The sequence below is a fragment of the Glycine soja genome, chromosome 20 (assembly GCF_004193775.1).
Source record: "Glycine soja cultivar W05 chromosome 20, ASM419377v2, whole genome shotgun sequence".
Lineage (NCBI taxonomy): Eukaryota > Viridiplantae > Streptophyta > Magnoliopsida > Fabales > Fabaceae > Glycine > Glycine soja.
Window position 1 is genome coordinate 2,511,848 of NC_041021.1, and position 11,267 is coordinate 2,523,114.

The 11,267-nt window shown below is 29.1% G+C and overlaps 1 protein-coding gene across 2 annotated transcripts; it reads left to right on the forward strand.

The window, feature by feature from the left end:
- The first annotated feature begins 6,027 nt into the window (after positions 1-6,027).
- On the forward strand, positions 6,028-10,864 carry LOC114401627 (LOB domain-containing protein 4-like). Of its 2 annotated transcripts, XM_028364188.1 has the most exons (3): positions 6,028-6,462; positions 9,817-10,115; positions 10,490-10,864. In XM_028364188.1, exons 1-3 carry the CDS (start codon positions 6,286-6,288, stop codon positions 10,506-10,508), a joined length of 495 nt encoding a protein of 164 aa, XP_028219989.1. In that variant the 5' UTR covers positions 6,028-6,285; the 3' UTR covers positions 10,509-10,864. The 2 variants fall into 2 exon arrangements, with proteins under 2 accessions (XP_028219989.1, XP_028219990.1); XM_028364189.1 differs by having other exon boundaries at positions 6,032-6,462; positions 9,817-10,864.
- The last annotated feature ends 403 nt before the right edge of the window (positions 10,865-11,267 follow it).

Genomic DNA, 11,267 nt, shown 5'->3' on the forward strand with positions numbered 1-11,267 from the left:
ACATGACAATAGACTAGGTTTTTAATATTATGTAATTGAGATTTATTCTTAGAAAAAGTACGAAGACATTTTGCACCACCATTCATTATTAAAATTCTACATGAGCATTCTATTCCGACAATTAGACACTAAGTTCTTTTCATGAGTATATATTATCAAAGTATGAATTTTTTTAATTAACAAAGACTTTTTCTGTATATACGGTAAGAAATTCAACCTCATCAACTTATATTAAAAACTTAATTAATTATTTATCTACCAATAAATCAATGGCCTGGGTTATATTAGATTCGATCTCATTAGATAATGTATTGTGTTCGACCCTCATGGATAAAAAAATATACTTAGAAGAGAAAAAATTTACTAAAAATAATCAGTCATATTTATTATTTTATGATGAAAATTAATGATTAAGAAAATCTGATAAATAGTTTTACCTGTGAACTTTGTTGATCATGAACGTCGTGCTATATAAATTGTCGGGTCCTTGTATTTATATTATTTAGATTTAGATTTACAATAAATTTGGATGGACAAATAAGAGGGGGTGGATATGAAAGCATATGGCATAGAGAAAGGTATTTTTGGGAAATGGGTCCCCTTTTGCATTGAACTTATATGGGCATCGTGTTTCCAAGTTTGAAATCTACGTGGGTTGCTTCGTTTTAGTCAAATATCAATTCTCAACAAACCAACCAACCGAAAGATATTGGTAGTTTTTTTGCCTTCCCTAACGGTCGAAGAAATGTCCTATTAATTGTATGCATTATGTTTGTTTTTTTTTTTGTTTTACCAAAGGCAAATGCACGTTCATGTTCATATGCTTTCTTCCACTACCTTGACCGTATAAGTGCACCTAATCACGTTGTCGTAGACGGCGAGTTTGTTAGGGTTTCATTTCATCTTTGACAAAAGAAAGAAGATAAAAAAGGACATATCATTGCCCTACCTAATTCACCTGTCTAAGACATCTTTTTTGGCCCCTCCTCAAGGCCTTCAATCATTCTATTCGTTGCACGGCGCTACTCTTCAATAGTGACGGTACTTAGGTTGCTTCAAACTTGCATGTGACTAGCAAAATTATTGTCACGAATTCAAACTTTTTAATGTTGGTTTATTTAATCATTTGGTTCTTATATATGTGTCAATTTTTCGTTTTATTATCACCCTATAAACTATAGTCCTCATATATGACAAAAAAATAATTTATAGTTTAGTCCTTACTATTTTTCTAACAATATAAAATCGTCACAAAATGAAAACATCAAAACGAAAAATGTAGAATTTGTAGGTATAATGACTAAAACGAAAAGTTAGCGCAAGTATAAGTACTAAATAATTAATTAAATCTTTAATATTTGAGGATTTTTTTTTTCCTTTATGCATGTAATAGGAATAAATTGAGTTTAACTCAACATAAGAAGGAAGCTCAAGGTTTAGGATCTTAATTAAGGTTTGAGGTTTAAAATATCACTTTATCTTCAAATGGATTAATCTAGTGGAAGAGATCATAGAAATTAATTAGGTGTTAAATAAAAGTTTCAGATAATTTCTATATACACTAAAAAAAAAAAACAACTCAATTTTGAATTTTTTAATAGCAATATCGAAATTAAAAATGAGACACTGAAAAAAAATTGTCCAAATTTTATATCAGCTTCTTTGATTATATTTCTTGTCGGTATAAAACATTTCAATGGTATGTTCGAGAACGAGGAAGTTCTCATTTATTTCAAAAAGTAGGCTACTACATGAATCACAACTTCCATTCCTTTATGTGAACATGATCAAAGAAAACTTTGCCTCACAGGGTATCTTTTAGAGTCTATGTTAAATTAGAGGAAAATTTTATTTCTTAGTATTCAAAATACACTCAATTAAATAATAGGAAGCATGCTGAGTGACCTTGTTCTGCTCACTTGATAGTTCGTATCAACGGCGGCTAAGTCTCTAGTAACTATTTTCTTATGACTTAGTAAATCAAAGCTCAATTTGTAGGATTATTATAATGGCCTGCAATATAAATATTTTATTAATCATTTCTATATATCTAACTTGTCGATCTCAATACTCGTCAAAGAAAACCGCATTGCATTATTTCCGTATTGTCGCATGTCTATCATGTTGCTCCATATCAAAAAGTAAACTACTTTTTCGAATGATTCAATAGCAAAAATAATATACAATTATATATTAAATTACAATTAATAACCTACGTACGTATATAGTTTTGCCGGTATATGTTATTACTGCTCGTAGAATGAAAACTTCCAGAGGAATCCATTTTAGCATCTTTTCATGTATTTTTTTTATTATATCAGTATTATTGTACTTCAGGAAAAATTTAGCCATGCATATTATTTCTAATTACTCAAATACAATTATCTTTTGTTATTACTCTATGTATTATGAATAAATTTTTTAAAACAAAAGTCTTCATTGTAATACTAACTGTTATTAATATACATATTTGCTATGTTTTCATTAAAAAATATTTATAAATAAATTTCTTATACATAGTTTACAGAAGCGTAGTGATTGACTAACTACCAGTAGTTGTACGCGAGTTGACGGAAAAACAATGATTGGATCCATATAACTCAAAGATCTTGGCCTTAAACATCTCATTCGAGAAAGTATTTTCGGTAGGATAAACCTCATTATCTAGCACTCTCTTCTGTTGATGTGGCATGGGTACATAGGTATAGCAAAGGGGTTGATCGAAAACGCTATTCAATTTATTGCTTAACTTTCCCGCCGAACCCTATATTCCTTTTTCCTTCTCCCACACACTTTAGAGGACATTTTCATTTTAATATCATTATATTTATATACTGATTTTAGTAAATATTATTTCTCTAAAACTAGGAGAGTGATCGTTAATGGAGGATTAACATAATTGGTAGATAGTTAGATTTCTTAACATGTTAACAAAAGTTTGATTCTTTAATTATGCGTATGGAAAAAAATTTGTTAAGAAAATTCATTTTTATGATCTTTAAGCTTCAAGAATTAGCCTTATGATTTTCGCCTGAAAAATATCTTATTTTCAACCAAAAAAAAATCCTTAATAAGAATGGTCAACCGGCTGAGTCGGTCAGGTTAGAACCAAAAGTCCAAATTGACCTAACCCGCAGGTTGACTCTTGGAGACCTAAACCCGTCCAAATGGACTTTCAATTCAAGTTAAGTGAGTTTCAAGTTAGAAGGGTACAGGTTAACCAGTACAATTATAGGTCTTGAAAATCATTGTTACCCCCAACTTGCAAATAACCTCAAATACAAAGCAGAATTGCGAATCTATGATAACAATCATTGCAGCACTAAAACATTTTCTTCATTATACAGTGATACAACTGAAACCCCTAAAACCTAGTTAACCATTTTTGCCATTTTCGGATTACAATGCCACTTCCTTTATAATTTGTGGAAGGCGAAGTGTGGGAAACCACAGCCAACAACCTTTGGGTTAGAAATCTACTGTCAAAGGTCAGCTATTCAAATCTCATGGAACTCATCACTCTGTACGGTTCTCTGGACATGCTAATCTCATATTTCTCATGCACCTGCACTTTCATGTTTTTCAGAAGCATCGAAGACGTTAAGGCCGCGAAATCAAACTTACAAGGCGCTTCGCAAACGGGTGACGTCCACAAGAGCAAATTACACAAGGACAAAGGCGATTACCATCAAAGGTAGGGGTAACGTGAGTGCGGGAACCACCGAGGACAGAGAGTGACTAAGAACTCTTTAGGGTTTCTTCCAATTTCCAGGGTTGTAAGTTTGAATTCGGAATTGTGATTCATTGAAGTGTTAAGTGTTAATTAAGTATTGCAAGCCTGTTAGTGGCCACCAGGTCAATGTGGGCCCAACCAGTGTATTCCCTTCATGCACCCATTCGAAACTCTCTCTACTTAAAAATCATATCACTTAATATATATAAATTATACTTATATTATATTTTTATAATATTATACGTGTGCCACGAAGTGTTCATTTTAGCTAGCTAAACTGCATATTTTTTCCTTTTTAAGTCATGCTTTATTTATTTATTTAAAAATGAAAATAATATTATAAATTGTTTTCTGATGAGGTAAATGAAATTTATGTTGACCTAAAACAATTGGAAATAAATTTTTTTAGCATATTTCTATAATTTCAACAAAAAAAATATATGCATGTTGCCTCAATTTTCACTAATCATGTCTCCAATCAAATCATTATTACTAGTGAAAATTGAGGAAATTAAAAAATTATGTTCAAATCTTGTGGTCTAAAAAATATTTTTTGGTCAATATATCATATCGTAATTTCATTTACCTCATTGGTTCACATGTTGTAATAGGTTTTCCAATATTTCTTTAAATAATTAAAGAAAAGGTTTATTAACCTTCAAGTCCCATATTTTATACTAATGAAATTTCTAAACAAAATTGATCAATCTACATCCCCCATAAGTTTTATATTTATTTTCAGTTTTTGTCATTAAGTTGGACAAATGATGTTGCATGCCACATGGACTACTAATTTGACATGACATGTCATATGTCAATTTTTGTAACTTTTTAATATATGTGGTGGTTTCAAAATTATCAATAAGATAAGTTATGAAAATGGTCAATCATATTATCCTTGTTTTCATTTTGAATCCCACAAAAAAATAATTTCAACCGTTTTAGTCCCTAAAAAAATTATGTGTTTTTAGTCATTCTCTTTAATTTAGATCGTTAAACTTGATAGTTAATGAATTATTATTTTAATATCATACAAGATTTTTTCCACAAAATTTATTTATTAATTATAACTCAAAATTCATGTTTAAGCATTAGATATATGTAGGAAACTCTTGATAATATCCTTTCAAATAGTTAATTATAACCCAACCCACCATGAGTTTGGACAAGTCGGGCTAAAAAAAAGTACAAAAGTTAAAATTGGTTGATAAATTGGACCCTACCCACTTATGATCCAACCCATGTGACTAAACTTGTGGTGGGTTAGGTTGACCCACCTAAAATAGTAATTTGTAATATTGTTTTAAAACTTTAAAGTTTTAGACTTTTAGTATTTTAGAATATTGTTTTAAGACTTTAAAGTTCAAAGTTATAGACTTTAATTTTTGTTTATTTAATGTTTTCTTCAAGACTATTTTATTTTAGGCTATTATGTAAACATGAAATGTTTGTCATTTTTCTAAATTTTTGTTATTATAATTCTAGTTTCTAACAATATATCTTGTAGGTGTGATGTATAGACAGTGAAATATTTAATTTAAAAAATATTTTTTTAATTTATTTAAATTTATTTTTCTAAAAAATGATTTTTTGTTGCATCTTTTAAAAAAAATATTTTTTAAAATTTTTGGTGACTTTTAAGTCACCAACCTGTCGTGAGTGAATCAAACTGAACAAATATTTTTTAAGACTTAAACTTAAGTGGATTAAATTGATCCATTTATAGAATGAATTGAGGTGGAGTGAACCTAATTAACAAGTGGAATGGTCAGTTTTGACAACTTTAGTCGCTAAATACTACGGTCATCATACTTACCATACTTGACGAACCCATATTGATGGGCTTAAATGACTCAATTGAGGCTAAAAGATTAAAATCGGATACTTATGGTACTTAATGAACCCGATTAGTACAATTAAAATAACTCAATTACCATACTTAAAAGTGATAAAAATACAATTAAGTCTATTAAAAAACACAAATATAAAGAAAGATACCATATTAGCATGCTCAAACATACTCATTATCATTATGATCATTAGTTAATATAATAAATTCTGAGTCGCACGCATCAACCAGTAGAAATACAGAACGAGACAATATGTTAGGGACCCAATGGTCACATCAATGGAAATGCTTGTCGATCGAAATCTGAAAAAAAAAAAAGGTGTTTAATTTATGGGATGGACCCACATGAATGAATTGTACATATGGAGTCATGTACTGGTACTAGTGTGGTCCTCTTCCTTTTTTTTGTTTTTTTTTTCCTTCTCTTTTTCCTTAATTATATAATGCAGGCCACTTTTCCACCTCCATAGATCCATTCCCTATGATCCCCCCACCACACGCCCTCTCTCATGTCTTTTCTCTTTTTCTAATTGCTTTCATTCACTTTTCTTGACTTTATTTTAGCCTATAAAACCTTCTTCTTCTTCTTCTGCTATATCAGTCTATATCGTGTCCTATTGTAGATAGTTAGAAGAAGAAGGGAAACACTATAATTAATTGATTGATTAATTGATTAATTGATTGATTAGAGATTAGAGGATCCATGAAAGATGGTGGTAGGAAGCAGGGTGCACCCTCACCCTGTGCTGCATGCAAGCTTCTTAGGAGAAGGTGTGCTCAAGATTGTGTTTTTGCTCCTTATTTTCCTGCTGATGAGCCTCAGAAGTTTGCAAATGTGCACAAAGTCTTTGGTGCCAGCAATGTCAACAAGATGCTTCAGGTTCATTATTAATTAATTATTCCTCTTATTTGTGCATTTCTTGTTACTAATTATTGGAGATAGTCAGAATAGATATAATATTCAAAATTTTCACTGTTTTAACCTGTTTATATAAGATTATTTTTAGACCACAAGATTTGAACACAATTTGCATAATAAAAATAAATAAATTTAGTCTTTCTTTATATAAAACATTTTCATATTCAGAAACAAGAATATGGATACGATGGTAAAGAAGACTAATTTTCCTGAGATTTATGCTAGGTTGGGCCAGGGGGAAATACTAATATTACACACCTTGGAGACATTAAATTAAATACCACATATGATTGATGTGATCATATGTAATACATGTGAGGAAATATAAATAAATATATATATATATATATATATATATATATATATATATATATATATATATTATTTTTTTCCTCCAAAGAGCACTAACTCCATTAGGTACTTATAACTTGTAAGGCTGTTAATTACTGCACATTGAGAAGTCACTTTCTTAACGAACTTATTATGGGTATGTTCTTTATAAAGATAAGAAAGAAGAGATCAACATCCTTGCAGACTAGTGCGACGCTTTCCTTGACCATAAAGTGAATCTTTCACACATTAAGGTTTAAACATGCTTCATTTTCAATTTCTTTTTTTTTTTTTAAAAGAAGGAAAAAACTGCAAATCGCAACTTCAAATTATATTGCTTTTTTTTTGTTACTTTAAACGAATCTAAATCTATATGGTAGTCAATTTGTATATGATATGTTTCTTTATCTTCAACCAGTTTCATGGGGTCTTATATAGAACTGCAGCGCATATACATATAAATTTTATATGAATATCTGCACGTAGAAAACACTTTATAAGCTTCACCAAGTAGGACGTTCCATCTCAAATTTTGTGGCCACTTTGAAGAAAATGATAAAATTATTTGGATTTAAACGCCCGTTCAAGAAAATGATAAAATTTTTAGTAAGTGATTAACATTTTTGGAGGTAATCAAAGGGGATGTTAAAAATGTAATATAAAAAAAGATTAGTTTAACAGACATGAAATATCAATGCGTAAAAGTTTTTATATTGTTTTTTGAAATAAATTTTTTTATATTGTTAATCAATAAAAAATTACAAGTTCCATTTAATTACTCAAGTTTTTAAAATAGTTTATTCATCATACTATAATATATCAAAATAATTTGACTGATCATATTTAATAGTAGAATTTTCTATCCTAATTATAATTATTTTTTGTCAATCCATAAAATTTGAATTCAACACTTTACTTAAGAAAATTAATTAAATTAATTAAATTAATTTTAATTTCACTAGGACCAATCACATATAAAAAAATAGACAAACTTACCCTTCATGAGAATATGTACTAGAATTAATGGTAGTATAAAGTTAATATAATCTAATTAAAAAAGTATTGAAGTACTATACTATAATATAGAATTATTCGTATATGTTCGTATATGAATTTAAGCTTTTGAGACAAGTGATTGTGAAAAAACCGCATCATCCCGCTTGATATTTTCCAAGTAGCCCTTGAAAAATTAGAAAAGGTGGAGAAGATTAGGCATTCGGCGCCTTCAAACCTCACATGTTCACGTCCTAATCTCTTTGTCTGCTTTTCCATTTCCTTCATATTTCAATATTAGGTCAGTCTCATCTTTTGGTCTGCCATGTGTTCCGTAAAAAATAAAAAAGAATAAGACAAATGAGAAAAAAAATAATTATTTGAAAAAAGTTGATGCGTGGCATTATTTTTATTTTATTTTTTGAGTAATTAAATTGTATGATCTCTTTCTACATCGTATCTTGGGCGACCCAATGGGAGCTTCTAAACGTGGTTTTGGCACGAAAAAGTCAGAATCGAGCACAAAGCGCAACTTAACAAGCAACGTACGTGATTAATTGTGTGAAACCACATTTAAGAATCCAAATTCAAACTCATCATCTTCACCTTCCTTTGTCATAAAAATAAGAAATGATTGAAGTAACATCCTGCTTCTGTACCACGTGAAGCTGTTTTTGACAGTCAATTTTCTTTCAAGTATATATATAGAATAAAACTACTTATTTCGTTGTCAAACATGCAATATTTTAAGTTAACGTACTCTTTAATATAGTATTTTTTTTTTTAGTGATAAAAATAATTTATTAACTTATTTAAAATAATGGCCAAAAAATTAAAAAATATATTCTTTATTATATAATATACCATCTCTTTTTCGTAGTCTTATATATAAAGGGGATTCTTTTACCGGCTTATAAAAATTAAAGAAATAGTTAAGTTAGTTAGTAACATTAGCTTTATCAAAATTTATATATTTCTTTAAATTACTTTTAAAATATTATAAACCTTTTTCTGTTAATTTTTATGCCTCTTCACTTAAGTAACCACTTTATTGTATTTTATAAATAAATGAAAGAGACAAATTTGAGCAGTGATTTTTCCTTGTCCTAATAAAAAAGAGAAATAATCAAAGAAATGAATTTAATGTATTTATTGTTTATTTTTAGAAAATAAATATTAAGTAACTAAGTACACTTTTTGTTAAAAAGTTTAATACAGTAGATAATTTGAAGAGTATGTATCTTAAAAATAATTTATTATAATCATTAAAAAAATAAATAATAAAAATAAAAAATAACTCTAAAACAATTACTTTTTTTTCAATGTAAGTTCATTTCTCCTCTTTATATGTAAAAGAGAGAGAACGGAAGGGGAAGAAGAAAACATACATGGTGTAATATAATATGAAGAAAAAAAGAAAGAGTTCTGTTCAAATAGAGAAATGGGAGGAAAAAGTAAGAGTGTTGTTGAAGCATACAAATGATACAAGTACTGTTATTATAAAAGTAACTAAGAAAGTGACATCAAGGTTATCAGAATATTTAATTTTTATCTTTAATTTTTTTAAGGAAACATTTTTTTCATTAATCCTTAACTCATAATTGTTTTTACACCTTTATTAAATTATATGATAAATTTATTAATTTTTAAAATAATATCTTAAAAGCCGTATTGATTATGATTTTTGATTAGTAAGCAATATAATATACTGCGTAGAAATCAAATCCATGTTATATTTATATGTAAATTACTCTCAATAATCTTCAAATAAGAGAGTATAATTCAATTAGTTGAATATGTGTCTAAATTGTTGATTTGTACATGTCTTTGATTCCTATTTATGACTCTTAAGAAAATTACCAGCATATTATCAAGCTAGCTTAATTGATTAAGCAGATTTGTGAGTCGTTGTAAATATTTTGACACCTATTTTGGATTCCAACAGATAAAAAAAAAACAGCATATTTTACTAATTACATGTCCTATTTACAGGACTTACCAGAGCATCAGCGAGGAGATGCAGTGAGCAGCATGGTGTATGAAGCAAATGCAAGAGTGAGAGACCCTGTCTATGGCTGTGTAGGGGCCATCTCATCTCTTCAGCAACAAATTGATGTGTTGCAGACCCAATTGGCAGTGGCACAGGCTGAGGCTGTGCACCTCAGAGTGCGCCAAGCTGCATCACTCTACAGCCCCACTAGCCCAACCAACAGTGGCTCTCCATCACAAGCCAAGCCTATTTTTGACATGGACATGGTGGTGGACCAGACCCCCTATGGTGATTCAATCTGGTGATATATGCCTGCTACTAGCTAATTTAATTATTATTAGTAATATAAAACTATACTAGTATACCTACTTAGATCATGACAAGATACAAAAAACAAAAAATTAAGGTGACATTGTTTTCTCAAGTGGTGCCTTCTATATACTTTTACTTTATAGTAGGATGAGAAGTGTACAAATAATGCATTTTTTAATACACTCTTTTTGCTATATTATTTATTATTCGTTAAAAGTTATTGAAAGTTACAAAATTATGAGCAAAATTCGTTAAAAGCGTGACTTGTATGATTTTGTAATTTTTAATAAATTTTAATTGATAATATAAAATGTGTTTAAAAGAATGTGTTAGAAATTGTGTTGTTGTCATTTCTCTTTGTAGGATACAAGTAGAACTCTAGAAGCAGTTGTGGCTGCGGGTGTGGTGGTGAGACTGAAGAGAGCTGTGGCGGAGGCCGTTCGCCCGCTTAATCAATTTCGTTTTGAAAATTAATTTCTCATTGACGAAATGTGGTGTATATGTTTATTATATATCTTTATCACTTGACATTATGTGAAGGGTTTGGTTATATTGTTGGATTGTGGACTATTTTCTGGCTGAAGGCTGCGTGGACTTTTTTGTTTTGTTTTTTTCTAGTAATGTTTTTGACTTGATCTTTGTTTACAAAGGAGATGCCCCTATAGACATTGATTTTCATATGTATTGCTACTTCTTCGTAATTTTGGGGCTGTTACCTATACAAAATATCATTTTGAAGTTTTAAGTATTAACGTGACTTTTTTTTTTTTCTCGCTTTCTTCCTCTCTGTGTTGTTTTCTTTACCTTTTTTTAAATATATTTTTTTGGGAGATCTGTCTTTAATTTCCTTTGATTTTAGTTAAAGACCATTTGTAGCATTTAAAAAAAAATACTATATAATGGACTACACATGCATACCAAAAAAGTAAAAATTAGATATTTGATGACGTCTACAACAAATTGAATTGTTGATGAATCTTAAAATTAAGACAGAAGCACAACCATAAATAAATATATATTAAGGATGGCAAAAAAATTTGTATCTGTATATATATATGGATAAAATCTACCACAAGTAAATGATAGATATTTTAAATGTGTATCTATTACTTAGGATATGAGTATTTTTTTAATTTGTTCA

Bases quoted from the DNA above. Each gene is read 5' to 3' on its own strand.
- LOC114401627 (XM_028364188.1), top strand. From the start codon at position 6,286: ATGAAAGATGGTGGTAGGAAGCAGGGTGCACCCTCACCCTGTGCTGCA. The intron at 6,463-9,816 runs GTTCATTATTAA...TCCTATTTACAG, and splicing joins ATGTCAACAAGATGCTTCAG to GACTTACCAGAGCATCAGCG.